Source organism: Seriola aureovittata, chromosome 9, assembly GCF_021018895.1.
Source record: "Seriola aureovittata isolate HTS-2021-v1 ecotype China chromosome 9, ASM2101889v1, whole genome shotgun sequence".
In the NCBI taxonomy this organism is placed as follows: domain Eukaryota; kingdom Metazoa; phylum Chordata; class Actinopteri; order Carangiformes; family Carangidae; genus Seriola; species Seriola aureovittata.
In genome coordinates, this window is record NC_079372.1 from 17,191,398 (window position 1) to 17,215,388 (window position 23,991).

Sequence of the window (23,991 nt, forward strand, 5' to 3'; positions counted from 1 at the left end):
GTTCAGCCAGCCCTCTTTGGGGCCCACTGAGGAATCACAGGCATGCAGTACAGATATGCACTCCAGTCCTTTTTTTTCTATCTATCCTCCCATCTATCTCCTGTGCCTGTCAGTCCTACCACCCATCCTTTTCTACTCTGCCCCCCCCCCCCCCCCCCCTCTGGTTTGTCTCCTGGTCCTCTTTCAGAAGGGGGCCAGAATATGAAGCATCTGGCTTCAGGGGACGAGCAGCCCTGCAAGAAAGGCTTACAGAGTGTAAGGGAAGACAGCTTTACAACATAACAACAGATAGTGAGACTGTCAGGAGGAGCCACTCACAGCAGACGCACTGTGACGCAGTAATAGCTTGATATTGCAGTGGAAACTGGCACAAATTAGGAAACTATTACTTGTCAGCTTCGGTTTGGAAACCAGTCCTTAATAAAAACTGGCAGGATGAGTAATGCTACTGTCTAAGAAATGTTGCAATTGTATATTTCCAAAAATCTTGACATTATGACGATGAACAGTGCATTGATTTGTAAAGAGTTTTAGCTGTAAAATCACCCCTGACTGACGAAGAAAAATTCCTAGCCAATTGCTCTGTTGACAACATATGAACAGCCTATTAATGTAAAGTTATGCAGAGGTCAGTTTGTATCAAAGAGAACTGAGGAAGGTTGACTAATGTGAATGTAAATAAACAGAAAGCAGAGACTGGACTGGTCTGCTCGGACATGGCATGGGAATAGGGGTGTTCTGCCTATAATGGGACAAGGCTAAAGAACTGCGGGTCAGGATGTGAATTTCTCAGAAGCTGAAAGAATTTCCCGCACTCGCTGCAGACGTGGGTGTGTGGGAGGAGGATGGCAAGAGGCCAGGAAGCCATCACTGTGCATGTGCTTAACAGGGCATCTGTCTTACATAAAGTCTGTGTGCAAGTCGTATAATGAAATATAAAACGTTGAAGCTTTTGCTTCTGTGTTTCATTAGCAGATTATAAAATTTAGAGTCCAACTTAAAGGAATATCTCGAAATTTTGGGAAACAAGCTTATCATCTTTCTTACTGAGAGTTAGATGAGAATACGCCACCACCCTCCTGCCAGTAGCCAGTTAGCTTAGCTTAGCATGAAGACTGCAACGAGGGGAAATTAACAGCCGGCTTGTCTGAAGTGTGAAAGCAGTTTCGGTTTTACTGCAGGTTGTTTCTTGGCTGGGGCTGTGTCTTCCTGGAATCTTGTCGTCGATGTGAGGTTGCCAGGCAACTGACTCAACTGAGGTCACTCGTCCCAGCCATAGAAATAGTCCAGCAGATAACTGCAAGTTAAACAACAGCGTGGCTTTTTTACACTTTAGTTGTTGTACGCATAATTACAAGATAGACAATATGTAAGTTAGGGAACTTTGGAGGTGCTGTAGGAGGATCTTTTGATAGAGATGGGCTAGCTGTTGACACTTTTTTTCAGTGTTTATGCTAAGCTAAGCTAACATCTGACTGTAGCTTCGTATTTTATTTGCTATCATGAAAGTGGTATCAATCGTCTCATCAACCAACAACAAGGAAGCTTTAGAACATATTTCCCAAAATGTCAAACTATTATTTTATGTGGATTATAAATTATGAATATGAAACAATAAAAAATATGGAATATGTCTTATGCATTCATAACCTATCCACTGATTATAGCTGTGATTGTAATAATTGCCTTACTCCTTTAGACAAAGCTAAAAACAGTCGGAGGCACACTGGTACTTTTTGTTCATTTTATTTTTGTTACAAGGAGCTTTTTTTCACTTTCTAATGAACAGCAGCATTTTCACTGGATTTAACGTTCTTGCTCTCTGAGACCACTTTGCCGTCCACCAGGGTCTGAGTGACTGTCACCACTTGGGTCGAGACTTTCCTCTGATCAATTGCATCCTCCAGTCTGGAAAAATGAACAAAAGACAAACCGTAGTTAAAGTTTGTTTTTTTGTTATGAAAATAATTAATACATATAAGAGTATATACACTGGAATAATTGCTGAAATTCAGCAGCAGAAAATGTAAGTGATATGAACAGTATTGCTTGGATGCAGATGAAGTATTTTTACTTTCTATATCAACGCCACTTCATGTTTGCATGAAGCTTATTTGAATGAAATTTGCAAATCCCGCCCTGTAACGAACAAAGCTCTGATGTCACTTGGTTCACAATGCAGAGAATTAATTGTTCGGTCACCTGCAGTCTACAAGCAGTTTTCACTGTTTCTCTCATTCTTTCTGCCTCCGCTCCTCATACTCACTTAAAATCCGCCCCTCCGTCCAGCAGCCTCCTGTACTCGGCGATCTCGGCCTCCAGTTTCACCTTGATGTTGAGCAGCTGCTCATACTCGCTTGTGTTATGCTGGATGCTGTTGCGGATCTCAGTCAGCTCCTCCTGCAGCTTCAGGATGATTTTGTTGTACTTCTCTACCTCCATGTTGTAACGCATCTCGATGTCATGGAGGGTGGCCTCCAGGGATGTTTTCTGTCAAGGGATGAAAGACTAATTTAATTACCCAACTCATTAACGCAGAAGAGAAATGACTTGATGACAGATAGATGAGAAGATTGATACCAGTAAGTAGCCATTTAGCTTAGCTTAAACGTCCCTTGTTGTATGAAGTGACATTTCCATGTTTTCTTTGATAATAAAGCAGGTCTAGGCACTTTATTAATACTGTGAAAGTATCAAAGCGCTCAGCCCACAGAGAAACACACACAGCCTGTATTCAGAAACTGAGCCTTAAAATGAGCCGTCAGGTCTCCTGTAACTTTGTGATGTCACAACAAAGCAGCTCTCAGGCATGCACCAAGCCTATCCCACCTGTACCCACCATCCAACCTTGCAGGGTTTGGTTTCTCTGAGTGTTTACCTGAAATCTGCTACATTTTTATTCCATCACTCAGAAAACGGTGAGCCAATTAGAAGAGAGGCTCAGAGCTTCCTCTCTTCTGATTGGCTCACCGACCTGTTGTTACTAGAGCTCCAGAGAGAAGCCTGAGAGAGAAGATCTAAAACCACACTGGGATGGTTTCTGGTACTTAAAACCACAACTATATCTTGTTATCAATCAACACCTCAAATAAAACACAGGGAAGTGTCAAATGAGACCTTTAACATAAAGACAGAAATAAATAAAGACAGGGAGACATGTAGCCTAGCTCTATTTGTAGGTAACAAAATCCACTCACCTGTAAAATCCATGACCTTTTTACCTTTGAACAGAGCTAGGCTAGCAAAGCCAATGGCCTCCTGTTTGCATTAAAATGGTGCTATGACCAGTTGTGACACTATGAGAGTTCAAGTTGCAGTATATATGTAAACTTACCAGACTAAGTGCAGACTGCAGTTCAATGTCCAGTCCCTGATACCTCCTCCTAGTTTCAGTCACTACACTCGTGGCCTCCTTCAGAGCTTCTGTGCTCTGAGTCACTTGGACCTGCACCTCTGTGATCTGGATACAGGATGAAACATAGAGAAGATACTCAACCAATACAGCTAGTCAACACAAACTGTGTGGAGCAAATATGCACTGACAAATTACCTGAGATTCATGCCATGCTTTGAGCTCCTCCTGATTCTTCAGTGCTATCTTCTCATAATTAGCCCTCATATCCTCCATGATCCGGGCCAGGTCTTGTCCTTTAGGAGCGTCGACGTCCACGCGGACGCCAGCTTGTGTGATCTGGGTATGCAATTCAGCAACATCCTGTTGAGGAGGAAATAGTCAGGGAGTGATTTTCAGAACAAGGTGAGTGGCGTTATCCTGTGCAAAGGTTAAGGAACAAATACATGGCAGAACTGTAGAACTATATGATCTAATTGTTCAGTTGGATTGGAGCAAATACAGTTTTTTTTTGTTATGCGTGTAGTTTCTGTCTAATGTCACTCACAGTCTCATGATTCTTCTTCAGGTTGATCAGTTCTTCCTTTAGAGACTCAATGTCGCTCTCCAGGTGCAGACGAATGACATTGGTGTCATCCAGAATCTTCCTCAGTCTGTTAACGTCAGCCTCCACTGTTTGACGCATGGCCAGCTCATAATCCATCCTAATGACACATACTGTGTATCAGATATGCTCAAGGAGGATTGATTGAGAGTCAGTTGCAATTTGCATATAAAGCCAAACACTACTCACTTGACTCTGAAGTCTTCTGAGGCCAGACGCGCATTGTCTACAGCGATGGCAAGATGTGCGTTGTCCTTGGTCATGTCCAGTATCTGAAAGAGAGGGGATTTTCGGATTTTCAGCCTGTGAAACACAAACAAACTGCGAATACTATTGTTATTTTCCCACAGTCATTTTGATGGACAGCAAAGTATAATTTCCCCTTTGATAAATGGTGCAGGTGAAAGAACGACCCAGATAACACAAAATAAATCATAAAAAGAACAAAGTAGTTTGTCTTTTTGATGCTATCTGTCACAGCCTGACATGGACATGGAGATAAGAGTCAGATTACAGATAATAAATGTTATGAGATGAGTCAGTCAGAGAGCTGCACGAACACTTTGAGTAATTTGACCTGCACCTCCAACATTATGTGACGTTTACAAGATAAGGAAAGTGGAAGATTGAGAACTTGGTCAATAAAACAGGCATTTTTGAGCATTAGCTTGTCATAGCTCCCACACCAAGAACTATATTAGAAAAAAATTATATGATAATATGACCACTAACCACTTCCTTTGCTTGGAGACCCTGCAATGTCTGTAAAACCAGAACATTGAAATGGACCCTCATTTGTAACTGCAATTTTCTTTGTGCATTTCTTTTTGCAGTTTTGCATCATGTTGTGAAATATATGCTATAAACCAATGTCTTTGATCTGGATTGTTTTGCTTTCCATTAAGTAACCACACTAAACAAGACGAATACACTGTAAGTCTCATAAAAACTGATTGATTCATTGACTCACCTTGCCCCTCAGCTCTGCAATGATGGCGTTGTACTTGCTGTAGTCGCTCCCCTCCAAGGGGCCTTTCTTTTCGATGGCCTCTTGGATTTTGATCTCCAGCTTGCTGTTGGCCTTCTCCAGATTCCTGACCGTCTCCAGGTAGCTGGCCAGACGGTCGTTCAGGTGCTGCATGGTTACCTTCTCATTCCCGATGGCCATGTTTCCAGAAGTGGACCCAGAGGACAAGGTTTGGTAGTTGTACCCACCGCCGAAGCCACTGCCATAGTTCATGGAGATCGTGGCCCCATGGCCACCTGCTCCTCCGCTGACACTGTGGGCATAGCCCTGCCGCATATGAAGAGGTCCGGAAACGGGTGTCCTATAGGACTGCACACCAGCAATTTTAGAGCTCTGGCGTCTAATCAGGGGCTCCATTGCTAAAAGAAGTATGCTGATCAATCAGAGGAGAGGTACGTCCTGGCACGCTGAGAGTGGAGGACTGAGGAGACCTGAGGTCTTATATATCATTGTGAAAGCAATATTCCCTTCTGCCACTCCTCTCCTATCTATATTACATTTTTACCTTTAGCCTTCCTGCTTAGACTTTGTCCCCCCAACACACATTGTGACTCAATTTGTCAAAGGCAAAAAGGAATGCCGACATTTTCATATCGATTGTGTGTTGTGAATAAATTGTATCTATGGTAACTGTGATGCCATAGAACCAGTGTTTAAACTATTGAAGACACTTCGGTGAATCACATTATTCCATTGGTTGACACGTTCAGTCATTGCACTGAACATGGCCATTTAGTCAATATGTACACTCCATATTTGTGGTTTTAAGAACCAAAAACCATCTTAATGTAGTTATACATCTTCTCTCTGAGGTTTCGCTCTGGAGCCAACGAGCTCTGAGCCTCTCTTCTGATTGGCTGTTTTCTGAGTGATCAAAAAAATATAGCAGATTTCAGGTAAATACTCAGAGAAATCAAATCCTGCAAGGTTGGATGGTGGGTCCAGGTGGGCTGGGCCTGGAGCATGGCTTAGAGTGGTGACTGCTATAATGTGACATCACAAAGTTACAGAAGTCCCGACGGCTCATTTTAAGGCTCAGTTTCTGAATACAGGCTGTGTGCATTTCTCTGTGGACTGAGCTCTACTTTCACAGTATTAATATAGAACCTAGACCTGCTTTATAATCAAAAAAGACATGGAAATCTCACTTCATACAATATGGGACCTTTAACCCACAGTTGAAAATAGTCCCCAACAAATACACTATTTCCTCATGTTTAAGTAAAGGTAACAATGTTGTTGACGATTAGAAGCAGCTAAGATTACAGCAGCCTGATCCATTAACTGTGTGTTCAGACCAATAATGTGAGGGGTTATGCTGGTGGGGGGCATGTTGCTTCAGATACCTGGGAGACTCAGCGGTTTCTAATGAGGAACAAGTTTACAACTTTTGTATCTTATCATAGCAACAATCAGTTTATCCTCCATCACAACAGTAACGAGGGTAAACAGTAAACTCTGGTAAACTCCACCTGGAGTGTGCACTCACATATAATTGATTGAAAATGTTATATATGTACCTGTATTGAATTTTCCAAATATATATGTACAAATGAAATAAAAACGTGTAGCCGAGGCTGGCTGGCGTTGGGAAAGGAACAACTAGAAACTCTAGAAAATATTTCTCAAATAACTAGAGTGGCCGAGGGCAAGTCTACCGCTAAGTGGACGGAACAATCTGGCGATGAGTGGAGGGGTGGCCAGGATTTTTGATCAGGTTGCTTGAGGAGTTGATGTGTAGCAGGTGTGGAATGATGTCACGAGCCAGGAGAGAGAAGCCACGCCCCCACATATATTCACAAACACACACACACACACACACACACACACACACATACACACACACACACACAGACAAGAGGGGAGGGGGAGACACAAGGGAAAACAAGTAAACACAAGAGAAAAAACTATATAGAGTTGTGGCAGAGACGTAATACCATGGGCATTTCATATATGTTATAAACATATATCCAGAGTATGTATATATGTGATATAAGTGGATTGACTGAACTGAATGAGGGGGCATGTTGTTTTCACAGTGAGGTATGAACATAGCTTTAAAAACATAGCTAAATGTAGTTTTTGGAGCTGTATTGATTATAATATCAGCAGAGCACCAGTGGAAGTAGAAAGGAAGAGTAGGGAGCTAAATTATTAAGCAATGCATTAAGAATAAAGGATCTAAATCAAATTATATATGAACTCTGAAGCTTAATCTGCAGGTTAGATCTTCCTATTTATAGTTTGACAAGAGTTCAGTGGCTGCCTAGGGTTTTATTCTAAAGAATTCATTGATTGCTATTGTGAGTGAAAGCAGTGACTATTCCTTTGTCACCATCTGCTTGATTGATTGATTGATTCATTATGTTCATCAAGTTATGGTAATATGAGCTGATATATTTGACATGAATGATGTGTAGTTTTAGACAAACACCATGTTGACACCAAGAAAATTTCCTCAAATGGACTTTATTGAAATGTTTGAACATGACAGCACAACAGGGCAGACTTAACTGGACAGAAAGAAAACCAAAGATGATGAAGTATAAAAAAAAAATGTTTTGCATTTAATTAAGACTCTTTATTTATTACTTTGAAATATTCAATGTCTTGTATCTGTTTTTCTCTAAAAAAGCTTGGAGTTCTCCAATTGTGAATTCTGAACATCTGCCGGTCAATACAAAAACACATAAATAACACCATGATGAAATAAATAAAAGATGATTTAGTTTTCCTCTGATCCAGTTTTTATTATCAGCCTGTGGAAGAGCTGTATACCCAGGAAGTCAAACTAATGGCAGCGACAGCTCAGAGGGGGTTAGTGCTGTACGACTAAGAGCTCAGAAAAACCCATTGGAAATAAAATTTTGGCCAATCGTTTGTTAGTGTTATGATGCAGGGAAAGTGATGGTTGGGAGGTGGCAGGTGGTTGCTTCTGGTGTTCAAAGGTCCTTGGTTTTTGTGCTGGAGGAAACCACCTTTCCATCCACCAGGGTCTGTGTGACAGTCATCACTTTGGTCTTCACTGTTTTCTGGTCTTCCAAAGCGTCCTGGAGCCTGAAGGAAAAAAAAAGAGAAAAAATACAGAACACTTTAATCGTCACATCGTTTCTACTGTCAGATTTTTAAATGATTGGTTGGTTATGCACCAAAAAGTGAAATGCAGAGTAATGAATCTACGCACTTGAAGTCTCCGCCGTCCAGGAGCTGTCTGTATGTTGCAATCTCGGCCTCCAGCTTCATCTTCATGTTGAGCAGGGCTTCGTACTCCTGCGACTGCAGCTGGATGTTGTTACGCAGCTGTGTGAGCTCCGCCTCCAGACTCAGGATGACGGTGTTGAGAGACTCGATCTCCATGTTGTAACGCATCTCCGTGTCCCTCAGCGTGCCCTCCAGAGAGACTTTCTGTGAGTGCGGGACAAGCAAAGGGCGAAAGCGGGGAAAAGGAAGAAAAAAATAAGACGGGTTAAAATTTTACAGTGAACCTGTCTCGCTGATGACAGCTCCATAGCGACGGGTCACCAGAGTGTAAAGCTTGTGTCAACAAAATAAATGTGAGAGACTTGAAATGAAAGTGCTGAGTGGGGTGAAATGAAGTGTGTGCTGACAGAGTGCTTCTCACCAGGCTCCTCTGTGACTCCAGGTCGATCTCCAGGGTTTGGATCTGTCTGCGCAGGTCATTCACCTCTGTCTGGGCGCCCTTCAGGGCCTCTGTGTTCTGGCTGACCTGGGTCTGCACTTCTGTTATCTGCGATTAAAAGATTAAAGTTTTATCTTTCACACCTGCTCGAGAAGGACTTCTTTGTTTGTTGATGACTTGATTTCTTTTTAATCATTTACCTGAGTTTCGTGCCATGCTTTCAGTTCTTCCTGGTTCTTCAGTGCCATCTTCTCATACTTGGCCCTGATTTCTGCCATGATCTGAGCCAGGTCCTGTCCCTTGGGAGCGTCAACATCCACGTGGACTCCTGACTGGGCAATCTGGTTACGCAGCTCCATTACTTCCTAAATAAACAAGAATGGATAGAGGAATTAGAAGCTGTGACTCCTGGCCTTTTCCAAGCATAAGCCCATGTTATGGTCAGGTAAATATACAGGGAGTAAATCTAAACCTGCATCTAGGGCCTTAAACACTTCATCCAATATTTCCCCTCAGTAAACAAATGGTTGTGTTTTGGCTAAGGCACTTAAATGACAGTCATTTAAATTCTTTGGCATCGTCTCTGTTGCCAAATGTGGAGGGGAACCATTTTTACGATGAGGCTTCCCACAGTATTCACATACAGACATTTCAGATTTCTTAACAAACATCCCTCTTTCCACTCAAGCTTGTTTTCCAGAACGCCTCCCTGCAGCCTGTCAGGATGTGTCGGCTGCAGTCGTGGCATAGTGTGCGACCTATATATGTGTGACTTAAACACACATGGTGATAATGTTTGTTTGAAGAGATTATTGAGATGAGCTGATAAGCAAATATGAATTTGCCTCCTTTAAAGGTGTGCGTGTTGCTTAAATGATGTCCAGGGGTGTTTTTTGTTTGGGATTCATTTGCAGCACTAACAGTCATTCAACACTCAAGTAGCATGAATACAACCTTTGAGCTTGTGTTAAAGGTCCTGAAAACCTATTTTGTAAATGAGTTTGTGAGGATTAGTTATGGGGCAACTACATCAGTGTAAGTTTTAGGCCAAAGTTTGAACAGTCCAGGTTATTTCACAGGTGAGATTTGTGCATTTCTGTTTTTGACCTTGAGGTTTTCACTAATTTAAAATGGGCGGGGGCTAAATTGGAAAAAAGTGATGTCATCGTGCACCAATTAGTTGTTGGGTCTTTTGCTAATGTACTGCAGCTTTGTCAGAGCAATCCGATCACACCACATTCACACAGGTCATCATGAAACAGATGAGCTTAAAATCTTCATAAATAGTAACTTAAGCCAAACTAAACCAACTAAACCAAACTTAAACATTGGTTATTACTTATTTAATTTAGGGTTTCTGGGGCTTGAAAGTCGAGGTTTTGGATTTCAGAGCCGTCACACTCACATTTTCATGGTTCTTCTTGAGGTGGATGAGTTCCTCCTTCAGGGATTCGATCTCGCTCTCCAGATTCATGCGGCCCATGTTGGTGTCGTCGATGAGCTTCCTCAGACCGACGATGTCGGCCTCCACAGACTGGCGGATGGCCAGCTCAGACTCGAATCTAAACGGCACAGGGCAGGGAAGTGAGGATAGCATGAAAGCCTGATACAGTTGCTCACATTCATGTGCGTTAACCGTCCTACTGAATGGTTAATTAACATCTATGCTGACATTATTTGGTCTGCGTACAATATTGTACCGTCTAGCAGCCAGCTGTGTTTGCTATGACATATAATTTGTGACACAACTGAAACACCTCCGCACGCTACGATGCAATTGTGATGATTAATGACCATCTCTTTAGATCATGTTACTACGTTTTCATCACGCAACCCATTCAGGAGTAAGACAGGGTGTGCCCACAGCTATCTGGCTTAGTGTTTTACATTCTCAGCAGCCTTACTTCACTCTGAAGTCATCGGCTGCCAGGCGAGCGTTGTCGATGTTGAGAACCAGGCGGGCATTGTCGGTGGTGGCATCAAACACCTAGACCAGGTTTACAAAAGAAAGAGCTTGTTTAGCTTGAAAATTGAGGACAGACGACCGACAGCTACAACAAAGAGCTGACGTAAGGGTGTCACTTATGTCACCAAGAAGTAACACATTAAAGCAACAGTTCAACATGTAGATGCTAAGATTGCTCCCCCTCTAATATCTGCACAGTAAAAATAAAGCTACATCCAGCATCTAGTGGTACATTTAGTGTAAAGACAGGAAAGCGTTTTCTCATCTAACTCACTAACTCTGCTCTGCATCTGGAAAAAATAAGTTTAATTAATCATTTGAAGAAAAATAAGCTTATGAAATTCAGACTTTATTAAATGTCTGTTTCTGTTGTACGAGCACAGCGTACTGTACATGTATATATGGGTGTTTATTCCACTGACATTAGCAGTTATATGTTTAGTGTTAGAGAAGAATTCTTGTCTGTGTGTGTAAATGAGGACAGCACCGGTGGGCCGCTTCAAAAACCAGGTGGTTGCAGTATTTGCTTTAGCAGTCACGGTGGGGCAGATAAGAGCTGGGATGGATGGCGGGGGACGCATCCATGTGACAAAGTCCAGGAGCCAATCAGTGGCTGCCAGGCAGCAACTGTCCTTTCACTGCTCAGGAACAGGATCTATCCTGTCTGCAGGGCAGGGTGGGGGCAGGTGATTTGCATGAGCAAGGTGGTGATGGTGGTTGTGTGTTGTGTGTGCCTGTGCCTGTGCTCGGTCAGGTGATTGCGTATGTCTCTCTGTGTGTTTGCATGGGTAGTTGACTTTGCGTGCTTTTCAGGACAGGGCTGTTTTAATGCTGCCGTGGTAGAATAAATAAGACCTAATTTCCAAGGGTTTTGCTCTTATGTAATGTTATGGGAGCGATAAAACTTTGAGAAAATAGATGGTAAACTCCTTACTTCTTCGTCTAGAGTCTACTGACCTTGATGCTGTTATCACTCCCAAAAGGAAAAACATCAGTACAAGACATGCTCTATGTGGGCATGAACTCTCTTTCCTACAGTGAGAGCAGCATTGGAGCCAAACTGGAATGTTCCATTTGGAAACTGCTCTTGACTTAATTGAAAGGGAAAATGCAGTTTTCAGTGAAGAGTGGCAGCAAGTGGATGGTTGTACACCGTCCATTTTCTCTTTCACAATCTTTTGTTGTTGTTGTTTTCTTTGTGGCATTCAATGGGGCAAAACCTAGAATGAATGATTGACCAATGTTTCTGGTTGTGTAACGCCTTTGTTTTCTTGTACTTCTAAAATCTCTCTGCACTAATTAACTCTGCCACTTGTGTAAGAGGTGTGTTAAGTAATATAAGCCAAAAAGAGTTTTTTTTTTTTAATCAGCTTGTATTGTATGTGTACACAGTCGCAATGACTGTACAGTATGTTCTGTCCCATTGTCCAGCTAACAACATATTGTTTGAATCAGACGAAACTAAGAGGAAAAAGGTAGTTAAAGTCGTGATGTATGAGGCTGCGGAGTGACCCTTTAATGTCTGTAAAGTCCCCGGACTCCTGTTTTTGTTTCTCTGTGCTTTCCTGTTTCTCTGACCCCTGACGCTCCAACATTCCTCCTCCATACTGTTTCCGGTCCAGTCCTCGGCCCCCCGACCCACAGAGTATCAGTGGGCACGGTGCCAAAGACCAGCAGAAACCAAATCAGCCCTCCGCTGTTAGGAATCTACAGAAAGTCAGTAACTCACAGTACAGATCACAGAGTTACATTTATGTACAGTCTGCAGTGTAAAATGCCTTCCAGATGTGTCGTGCCACAGTCTGTTTTACCCTTTTTTTTTTTTTATGATATCTTCTCAAAACATTATTCATCTCATAAATCACTCTGGGTTTCATTTTTCAGTTCTCTCATTCACCAGCTCTCCTTCACTTCCTCCGTCCAACCTACTCCCACCCCCTCTGCTTTTGTTCAACACTTAATAAATCAACATATGCATATTCCCCAGTCTGCTGTCACCCCCCCCCACCCCCCTGCTCACCTTCCTCCTCAGGTCGTCCAGGATGGCCTGGTACTTGCTGTAGTCTCTGAAGTCGGGTCCACTCTTCTCCAGGGCCTCCTTGATCTTAATCTCCAGCTTGTGGTTGGCCTGCTCCAGGTTCCTCACCGTCTCCAGGTAGCTGGCCAGGCGGTCATTCAGGTTCTGCATGGCGAACTTCTCATTGCCCATGATGTCGGCGCTGTTCCCGCTGGAGCTCACCTGGATGTTGCTGGAGAAGCCCCCACCTCTCATGGAGCCCATTCCCATCCCAGCTCCCATCCCAGATCCCAGACCGCTGCGGACGCTGGAGGAGATGCTGATGCGGTCCCCACCGGCCCCACCGTGGATGGAAGGGGCCTTGTAGACAGGAACAGAGGTACGGGAGATTGATATAGCAGGAGCCCTGCTACTGGTGGAGGAGCGCATAGAGTATGTAGTTTGCTTGGAGGTTTTCATTGTTGCTGTAGAGTGTGAGACTCAGTGAGAGAGACTGTGAGTAAGAGAGAGAGGAACAGGCTGGGAAGGCAGAAACAGGAGCTCACAGACACAAGGCAGGAGGACAGGGAAGCTGTGAAACTATATAAACCTTGTGGGCCCTCAGGTCCGCCCCTTAGACCACTCCTCCTCACCCTGAGTCACCTCCCTCTTTTCCACAAGCCTAAACCGCAGGACTGCTCACAGCGTGCCTTTGTCCTCCACAACCTCCAAAGTTGGTCAATTCTGAGGACTCAATGGGATTCAACGAGTTGGAGATTTACAGAATTTAGAAAATAAAAATACTTTTTTTTAATTTTAAATATGAATGACACTACACATCATTTTAAATATTCATTTCAAAAATTCCCCCCAAAGATTTTAAAACCAACTTCTTCCATGTGTTTTTAATAGTTTTTTTTAAGACAACAGTTGAGTTAACTGGCAGTGAGGCATATATTATATCAGCTAATGTTGGTAGAATAATTGTCAGTTTCATTCTTAAGGGATTGTTTCTAAAAAAATAAAATAAAATAACAAAAGCCAAATTCTTTGAAGGTTTTGAAACTGGACTGTGAAATCGATTTTTTGTGTTGGCACTGGTTACAGAGAGGAGAGGTGGGCAGCAGAAACTAACATTTCTCAGTTTGACACCCAGATTAGACTCATCACAACATGTTATCAGTAGCTCCACCCTGCCCCCACCCTAAAAAAAAACAGTTGTGACATGACAGAGGGATCATCACTTTCAGAGAAATCACATGAGACGTGCCTTAGGGTCGGTTCAGTCAAGTTTACTGGAATGATTTCATCATTGATTTTTCGTCACAGTGCGTGAGATCAGGTGGTGTCACACCTGGAGGGGCGACATGTCTCATCTGACTGTGGTAATCACAGAAAAGAATGAGTTGCAACACTTCAGCAACGCCATAAATGTCTTCTTTACATCACAGCTCAACACTTTCCCCAGTTGTGTGAGTGTCTTTTATTGATTTTGACGCCCTTTTGTACAATATGACAATCAGTACAGAGATAAATGGAAACTGATGCTTCCCTGGAAGTGAATGAAAACGACATCTTTAGAAGAAGATAGAAGATTTAAAGCAGCATAAATTTAAAAAATGAGCAACAAAAAAAAGTAAGGTACATGATTTGTAAAGATAAAAAACAATCTGGGATTTTTATGGTGTGAGGCAGCTCCAGATGTTGTACAAGACATCTATCCTACATAGCCGGATGTGTGTCTGATTGTCCCCCTCCCATAAAGGATATGGCCAAACAAAGGAACAATTCTGCTGCCTCCTTAGTAGATACGTAGGAACAATGACTTTTCTAAAACAGTAAACATATCCCAGAATCCCCCCTGCAGCTTTTTAACACAAGCACATTCCTCACACTGTACCTTTAAAGCTGCCTGTTATGGGCTCATATGAGGGACAGAAATCCACTTTTCCTTTCTTTTTCCTACTTCTTTCTTGTTTGGTTTCTTTGCAGTTTTTTTTTTTTTTTTAATGGTTATTTAAAGTTAAAAAAAAAGGAAGCTTGTGTTTGTGTTGGACGTCAGAGCTTAAAATTCATTTTTCCAAGGTACAAACTATGAAGTAACAACACTCAAGAATTATTTTGAAATCATAGCTTTCCCTCCCATTGTACCAGCATCATTGCTTAATAGTTTTCAGTTTGTCTGCAGTCATGCTCTTCCTTTGAACTCAGTTTTTTTTTTTTTTTGTTTTGTTGTTTTTTTCAAGAAGGAACATGCAGTGGGATATTAAAGTATAAAAGAGCTCCTTATGAAATCAAAACAGCTCTTGTACTGTCACTGAGAAGGCAAACAAAAGGGATTCCTGCTAAGCATAGCAATAAAGTGGCTTCATGAGAGGCTCCTTCAAAAAAGTGCTGTTGTATGCATAAATGATAGAGAAGGGGGGAGACATATAAAAAGAATCAGAGATAAAAAATAAAAAATAAAAAAAAAAGAATAAAGGAGGGATTGCAGACAGAAGACAAAAAGATGTATTTTTGATTCCAAGATAAATATCGGAGCCTGAATCCTTGGAGTGAGTAATCCCGAATTCAGACAGAACCAGCACTGCGCCCTCAGGGTCTTGTCATGGCTGCAGGGTTGCTGTTTGTCTAGCAGTGGCGGTGACGACTGCAGTGTTTTGTCTGGTCCTGATATCTGCCACGCCCGGCAGATAAAACAAAGATTAAGGTACAGAGATGATAGCTGTATAGAGCAGATAATGGGATTTGAGCTTCAGACCACCTTAATATGTAAGATAAATGACGGAGATTACTGCAGGCTCCAGTGTCAGCACGTTCCCATGGAAACCAATGAGATACAACAAAGACATTAATGGGTTTTTTTTAATGGTGACACGACAATAAGAAGACTGATACTACTCTCATGTCTGTCTGTAAGAACAGTACGGAGCTGGATCCAGTTTCTATCTTCTCAGCTCACACTCACAGAGAGCAAATCGTCCAAGGACCTGTCCTTTGTTCCTCTAGGCCCGACACCTTTCATCCAGGTGTGTGAATTACAGTAATACTTTCCTCTTTCTTCATGTTCGTTGGAAGGACCTCAGTGTTACTGCATATCAGGTGTCAGTAAACTCAGTTCAAACTCCACCTAAGATCAACAGGGTCATAGCGTTGGGGGGAAACCAGCCATGTTATGATAAGGATGAAGTACGGTGTGTTTGATGACTTTTTGACCTCTGAGAATTTCTGTTGCACACTGGTACAAAATGGTACCGTTAGATTCAAATAGTTACAACTAACTACAATCACCTCTCAACAGACGGACAGGCATTTTCATTTCTTTCACTCCTGTTAGTTTAAACTCCACGTGTGTAATGGTTTTAAAACATAAGAGGCTTTTGAAGACATCCGCACTTGATGGGAAACAGAAATCCTTCTTTTGTCAGGCAGCGACACCACCAGCTTCAAAGCTTCTGGCCCGATGTCAAGAATTTTTGACAGTCATCACCCTGATGGTCAACAGCCACCATGAATGGTTCCCCTCCCAGCTACATGCTAATCTCTGTTCCTACAAGGAGCAGAGCACAGTTTGTTCCTGTGAATATCATACAGTTGTTGTCATGATTGTTTGTATAAATATAGAGTAAGAAAGTTTAATTTAAAATATTTGTAAATTTCTCAGTATTCATTTTAAAAGTTTGACCAATACCATGGGCTAACCATTTATTCCTGTTTTTCTTTTGGTTTATCAGCTACTTTCATTTTTTCTCCAGTTTCTATTCACTTGTATTTGCTTTGAACCTTTTCTTGGCTGTAAGAGTACTTCATTTACTGTAAACTGTGATGAATATCTGGACACAAAAAAAAAAACCCTTTCAAGAGAGTGGGGAGATAAAATCAAAAGTGAAAACCAGTTCAAACCCGTCTGTGCCTTTGGAAAATCAGGGTATTTTTTGGATAAAATCAGGCTGAAATAGGACTGAAAGAACGAGTCTTAATAAATAAAATAAATAAAACGATGCATGGTTGATAAAATATCTAAACTGTAATATAGATAAAGGGATTCCCTCATGGAAATGCAGCTTTAATACTGATAAAAACCTCAGAATAAGTGGCAGTCTTCAGTGTAGGTAGTGCTGGGTATGGGAGGGGCAAAGCTAAGCCTCTGTTTACTCTACTCCACCACCCTTATTAACTTCATGCAATAATGCCATTGACCAGACTGGACCATGAGTCTGGGAAGTCACAGGACAGTCACACCTGCAGTGTGACAAATGTTCTGCCAGGCCAGACTCTTTTTTATCAGACATATGGGTGTGGGTGTGGTTGTGTGTGTGTGTGTGTGTGTGTGTGTGTGTGTGTGTGTGTGTGTGTGTGTGTGTGTGTGTGTGTGTGTGTGTGTGTGTGTGTGTGTGTGTGTGTGTGTGTGTGTGTATGTGTGTGTGTATGTCTATATATGTTATTTATGCTGTCAGAGTGAAAGTCACCTGAAAAGCTGTCACTCTCTCTGTTTGGACAGTCATCTGTTTGGTGAGGTAACAGACTATTTCACAACAGAGTGTGACTCATGATCATCTGATTATGAGTTGAAACTCGTCTTTATCGGGGTAAAATAAAAAAAGAGAGCTATCAACAGATCAGTGAGACTGTAGAGTTCTTGTTTATTCGAACCATCCTCGCTCTGCTCTGACCTCCGTGGTCAGAACACCCACAGATAGCACTAAATCAGAGCAGCCCTGACAGACACAGAGGACAACCACTGAGAAGCCTCTCTCACAGGCCTGGCCGAGGGATCGTCCAGTGTCTGACCTCAGGTCAGCTACTGACCGAGCCCTTGGCTATTTATCACTCAACACCTCATTCAGTAGGAGGACAAACCCCCATAGATGATTTCAGTAAAACTCTCATTAAATCTAAAACAAGGGCCTTTAGTCACAACTTACTCACCCACTCATTTACTCTCCTCACAGCACTGTGACATTTCTGACTGGATGTGAGAATATGCAGCTCAGTCCATACAGCTCACGATACCATTGTGAGATTACAACAGCATGAAGAAGTTCATCATGACTCACTGGGCGGGGGGTGGGGGTGGGGGTGGGGGGGGGGGGGGGGTCGCACAGATGGAAAACACTTGTGTGCAGACGATTTACAGGTGTGTGGAACATTCCCACCAGGTGCAGTGGCCCTGTGTCTGCAGCGCTCAATCACCAACCTGATATGAGACAATGTCTTATCGGGAAATATCTGTGTCAGTGTTCCTGTCTATGTGAGAAAATGACAAGAGCAGACAAAATGTCAGAGGGTGTTTTTTTTTGTCTGTACCTGTTAAACCAAAACAATGTGCACAGAGTGGGAAGATGATTAAAGGAATGACTTGATTCCAGGAAGCCTTGGATGTCGGTCTTCGGGTCTGCAGGAGGCGGATACGGCAGCAGGAGGCCAAGATGAGACAGAACTTGATAAGCTTTTCAGAGGGGTTTAATTAAGTGTATGTATTTTTAAATACGCTTCAAAATGTGAGTTAAGTGACAGCTGTAATCCCTAATAAGCAGCTACTGCCGGTGCCACAGGTTAAATCAGGGTGTCGTCGCTGCTGAAAGGCTGCATGTTTACTGGAGACGAGGAGGAGAAAAGGTGAGGTCAGAGGTCACTGGTCTGGGTGGAGTGAGGTCAGGGTGGAGTACTGATAAAAAAAAGAAAGGTGTGTTGCTAACAGCTGAGTTGAATGTTTTAACAAAGTGAATAAGGGTTAAATAAATAAAATGTATAGGGACAAAACACACATGATGCAGAAACATTTAACACACAGATTCTGGAAAGATGAAACAAAATCAAAGACTGAAGATTAAGATCTCTTGGCATCAGACAGACATATACTCCATCAGGAACAATGGTGTGAAAACATATCCTTCTTGTTTTTCAAACAACCGAAGAGGAAATATTACTTGTCCAAAGAAAGCTTCTTTGTTTTCTGTGGCTGAAATCCTGTCATAAAACTACCTCGTGACCTGACTTATCCTGTGCTCAGCGACATGGAGAAGTGAAGGAAAGACATGTAGATTTATTTCAAAGAATGTACTTTTTTTTTTTTTTTTTATTAGTCAAAGGCGAACTGAAGCCACACTTGTGAAACACAAGGAGAGATTACCATCATACAAGAAAGTCATACCTGAATTAATGCATAATTGTGGTCAGACTTGAGTCAAGTCAGATTGTCAGTGACCTTAAATGCAAAGTTCAGAATGATTCATTACCACCGCTGTCTTCAGCAGATTACTCATTAATTACTCTGTTAAAAATGTAAAAGGTAATGTCACTGTTTAACTACTTCATCAAAGCAATGTAACGTATTACATTTGATTACTTTTTGATTACTTCTCTGTATTATTAATTTAGTCTGTTGGTGCTTGGTAAAACATTTTAAATTGTAAAGACCTCTCTGAGTTAATATTTAATGAAAACACAATGCTGTATTTAGTCAGTGAGTGTTACTTGACCTCACAACTATCATCTTTCAGACCGGTGTTTTCCACAGAAGAAGGTGTTCCTGTTATGCAGCACGATGAATGTTATATTCTGCATATCAGCTTTTTACCGAAAAGAATATATTCAGATGTGACCACTTTGTGATCACCAACATTTTAATTAGTGACTGTAATTTAATTTGATTACTGCATGTTATTGGTAGAAATTGCTACAAAATACGTTTTGGAACATGTTTTCCAGTACGTTGCAGCGCACGGAACTCGCAGTAGGTGGTTGAAGCGTTTCGAAAAATTGATTGTGAAATGGACACTGAACTCCGCTTGTAAACATCATCAGGGATACAGCAATATTTGGTTGCATGTTCCTCTCACCACTTAAGATTTTCAGTTGTTTTGGTGAATTGACATGATATTGAGTCACAGAGTCAAGGTTGAGAGTTGTGAAACCTACAGTGTATTTGTAGGTTGGATGGGTTTAGGGCAGATGCTGGGTGGGGTGATTCGGATGTCAAAGATGGGAGTGTGTTGAGGAGCTGTATGTGCATGTTCTGCAGATGAAGATGCAGATTAAAGTGTAGGATGCTGGGAGGGGTGGGGTTGATTTATGTAACTGTATAGGAGGAAGAGTTCTGAAGAAGAAAAGTATGTTTTCCTTCAAATAGTTTATGCGAATAAGGATTTGTAAGGATGCTTCAGGAAAGGCTCATGGCGGGTGTGTTGGGTTTTGGAGAATAGGGTGGAGTTTAGTTCAGTGTAGATTAGTATTACATGAGCATTCAGGGAGCTCTGGATGGGTGTAGTGTCTTAAAAAACAAGACAAGGTCAGTATCTGATACATAGGACCTTATTTTAAGAGGAAATTACAAGGGTTGGGCGATTGGAAAAATGAATTGGCTCTTGGTGGTTTTTTTCTTTGGGGCCTCAGTAAATAATTAACCTTTAAAGTGCAATTCAAAGTTTGCACTAAAAGAAACTGGAAGTTGGAGATGGGCCATATTCTGTCTTCCACAGAACAGGGCAATGGCTAAATGACAACTTAGCCCTGTTTAGTAGTTTCTGAAAAGCAATGTGAATTCATAAATCGTATTTGAGACCCAGACCAAAAACAGTAGGTGCTGCTGTGCACCCTGGTCATTTATATAGCATACTGTTATCTCCACCTGTTTGTTCACTTGGAGGCTGCAAGCCGAGGCATCCTTCATCTGATGCCATTAGACTCTTTTTCAAATAGAGTTTGGCAGATGTTCAGCCCGTCTTTACAGCTTATTGCTTATCACCTCATTGTGATTTATTTATTTTAGGCTGTAATGTGTCAGTAAAATTATATTTTCACATAAAAGACCACGGACAGAGGATAAGGCGAAGGCAAATTAATTGAAACATTCACCTGTACAAACATATCTGTTGTTTGACTAAAGGTAGAAAACTTACCTTACATATATTAACTCTCTGTAATAACTCAAACCAAAGAGACTTCCGGTAAGCTAGAGAATCACATGCACTTTATATCCACACAAGTAATAGCGAATGTGCTCTGTCTGAATCATTTTCTTTTTCAGTCCTTCAGTTTCTTTCTTTCACACACTCAGACATTCTTAGCTGCCGTGTCTCCTCCTCTTCCCCTTCACAACCCACATTCCCGCTCTGTAATTGCTCCCAGAAACCCTCCCTCTGACGCAGAGCGCTACCAGGGAGAGAAAGTTCCAAACTGGGTTCCTTACCCCGTTGCCATGGCAGCAGGAAACAAATTTGCCGAGTTCATTTTGGGAAAGCGCTCTGCTCGGACCGTTATTTTATGGCCCCGCTGGGCACGCACGGTGGGCCTGTATAGAAGCTTCTTGGCAAATCCCCGTTAGAGTCGACACACCACATTTCACAAGCGCGTGCGAGAATGCACTGAAGTAGTCAGGGTCCAGTTTTTCAGAGCTGTTCCCTGCTCCCCTCTGTGTCCGAGCTGCCGGGATGGATGTTTTAAGACACAATGGATTCATTTGAGTGGACAGGCACAGTGTGAAAAAATTTCTCCAAAGCGCTCTCAGTCTCAGTCAAGGATAAAGAGAATGAAAAGAAGGGGGAGAGAAAGAATGACCACTGTCTGCTCTCAAAGAATGTTAACACGGGCCAAGTTTGACTCCTAGAAGAATCAGCCATTGATTGTGAGGGACAAGTGTTCCTGTTAACAACACAGGCTTTTAATGTGAAGCCAATTACATGGGGCGTATCAGTGGTGGACAACTTGGTGGTTATGCAACACATGTAAATGTCAACATATCAAAAGCTGAGTTCATTACCAATGAAACGCACTCTCTCTCGATTCAATACACTGCTCCAATTGGTCAGGTACCACCAGTAATGGTGGCTGATATTTGCTAACGTTAGCAAACCATAGACAGACATGCTGTATAACTGACATTACTTGTTAGTTTGCTGACTTTATGACTCTTCTGTACATGAGCAACGGTTACATCACATTAGCATGTACAATAGCATGTACAATTGTGTTGACGCAGAATGTGGAGCATAACCAGCATGCTAGCTTAGCAGCGCCAGCAATTGCACTTATCTATTAGTGCTTACACAGTATTGAGTATACACAATCACTATAGATACTGTTCGTCACAGAGTTTATTCTCTGTGGTAATCCAAAAGTAATCCCATTGGCTTTTTATCGAAGAGAACCAGGGTGACACTAACATCCGAGTTGGCCTACAAAATCCCTGCAGCACTCGGTGCGATGTTCTCTTGTGAGACTGATGGTGGCTGGAAAGCCTCTTTTGGCTCTTGCCACTGTTGATGTAAGCAAAATGACAACGTTTCCAAATTGGTACATAGTCCAGAATATCAAATCAAATACCGTTTGGGGCTTGTTTTAGCTTGACACAACTCAGCATGTCCTGTCACTGCTCTGCTAGCATCTCTCAGGTGTGTTGCATCAGTGTCTTATCATGAGTCACATCTGCCCGCAATGTCCTGACCCTCCAAACTCTTCCACTATATGCTCTAATCAGCCAAACTAATAGAGTAATCATAACATCTGCAGCTGCCTCTTGTGGTCATAGTTCATGGCTACTGTTCAGCAGAAGTTACATAAGATCCCTTTAAAGTGACCACAGATGCTAATAGTAAGATAATAGTGAATTCTAAACCGCAGGTTATCAGCAGCAGAAGTCAGTGATTTCATCTACCCAGCAATATTTATTTAAAGTTTCCCAACACATACTCATAAATTCCTAACACCGATATAACTTTTCATTTGTAAGATGTCTCATGTGCTAAATCTTTAAAAGTTGCAAAAGATTACATGGCCTTGCTTTAAAAAGTTTCAGACTTAATTAAAAAATATTGCTGCTGAAGGTCAGATGTCTGAAATTACGAACAGTTTGAGATCGTATTACAGAAGAAACTAGACAGACATTCTTATTTATGAGAAAGAGATTCATTCTGTCATATAATGTACTTGAAAACAGCCAGAAAACCCAGAAGATTAATTGGTTTACCCTTATTTTTCCCTTGTTTGCATTGGTTATGAGACCCTGTGGGTATATGTGTCCCATCTGTTAACAGCTTTTTGCAAGCTGTGTGTATTTCAGGTACAGTGGCTGACTCATTCCTCCCACATAATTACCAGCTGCCGCCTCGCAGATTGTACAGTAAATAAAACGTGCAGCGAAGGAGGAGGCCACTTCAGGGAAATCCCTCTGAAAAGGGGGTATCCCCATATCGATGGAACCCTCTACATCCCTTTCCTCTCCTTGTCCTCTCCACCCTCAAACATCCACAAAGTCCATATGCACTTCTGGAAACTATTACATCTTCCTACAGCTTTCCACTCCTTTTCTGTTTGTCTTTCCATCGTTTTTTTTCCATGCCACACCACTGTGGCTGTGCATGGTTTTAATTCATTCCAAATGGCGGGAAAAGCATCGCTCTCCTCTTTGTCAGTATTGCTTGTACCGTGTTGCTTCTATATTTAACTGACAAACACACTGAAGTGCACGTACTTCCTTCACACCTAAATGCACTTACACTCGTGGAGGGACAGTCAGAGTTAAAGCGGGAGCAGCGGAAACAAACAAAGCAGGAGGGAAAGACAGGAAGAGCCAATTTTGGGAGTTGATAAATATCGCATATGTTCACTAGTTGCAGCATGTGAGTATGAAAATGCTAAATGACAATCTTCAGCCACCTCAATGTCTCTCAGTCGGTGCCGATGTCTGGTCCTAGAGGAATGTGTCTGTCTGGTGACCATATGTTGGCATGTTGGGCAGTCAGCCAATGGGCCATTAGCTGACTTAGCCCCTCCCTGAGCTTTCTTGTAGAGCTATGGAAACCCTGTGTGGCACAATAAAATGTGGCTGCATCACTGAATATTTATTGTGAACTGATAGAAAGGCAATGCATTCATGGAAATTCTCAACCTGAAATTTGAATTCTTTCTGAATTCTTCTTCATTTCTATAAGGAAATATAAACTATAATGAAACTAAAGCTGTTGGACACTTCCAGTTTTAAAATTAAAACTTTTTTCACAAAGTATTTGTTGAAACTGTGTCTTAGCTTCAAGCCTCTTGTTTGGCGGCTCCCATGGCAGCGGGTAACAGACATTTGAGGGTTGGTGTTGCTAGGAGACCTGCTCGGACATGATTCTTTCCTTACTCAACAAGCCCACATGACATTGGTTACATAACGTCTGTCCCTTTACAGTATTTGGGACGACCCAGTGTGCTGTTACGTTTTTAATGCACTTACAAAGTGGAAGCTAGCTTGCTAATGTTAGCAACGTTTACTATTAGACATCAATTTTCATTCATGTTATAACATCCACTGAGTCTGGTAGATTTGTACACTCAGTGCTGTATTTATGTTAGTGAGTCTATAGACTCCCTCCTTTAGCCAAATATATCCGGCCCACACTTAGGCTACATGCTCGTTTTCTT

At 42.0% G+C, this 23,991-nt stretch overlaps 2 protein-coding genes across 2 annotated transcripts; both read right to left on the bottom strand.

Annotated features, from left to right (window-relative positions):
• Positions 1 to 1,738: 1,738 nt before the first annotated feature.
• Positions 1,739 to 5,602, bottom strand: LOC130174960 (keratin, type I cytoskeletal 18-like). Its single transcript, XM_056385211.1, has 7 exons — positions 4,927 to 5,602; positions 4,146 to 4,228; positions 3,900 to 4,056; positions 3,551 to 3,715; positions 3,335 to 3,460; positions 2,267 to 2,490; positions 1,739 to 1,908 (listed from the first exon to the last, which is right to left on the bottom strand). The coding sequence occupies exons 1-7, from the start codon at positions 5,338 to 5,340 to the stop codon at positions 1,779 to 1,781; spliced, it is 1,299 nt and encodes a 432-aa protein (XP_056241186.1). The 5' UTR covers positions 5,341 to 5,602; the 3' UTR covers positions 1,739 to 1,778.
• Positions 5,603 to 7,432: 1,830 nt separating this feature from the next.
• krt18a.1 (keratin 18a, tandem duplicate 1) lies at positions 7,433 to 13,180 on the bottom strand. Its single transcript, XM_056385238.1, has 7 exons — positions 12,610 to 13,180; positions 10,528 to 10,610; positions 10,029 to 10,185; positions 8,824 to 8,988; positions 8,606 to 8,731; positions 8,168 to 8,388; positions 7,433 to 8,040 (listed from the first exon to the last, which is right to left on the bottom strand). Exons 1-7 carry the CDS (start codon positions 13,063 to 13,065, stop codon positions 7,926 to 7,928), a joined length of 1,323 nt encoding a protein of 440 aa, XP_056241213.1. The 5' UTR covers positions 13,066 to 13,180; the 3' UTR covers positions 7,433 to 7,925.
• Positions 13,181 to 23,991: the final 10,811 nt, after the last annotated feature.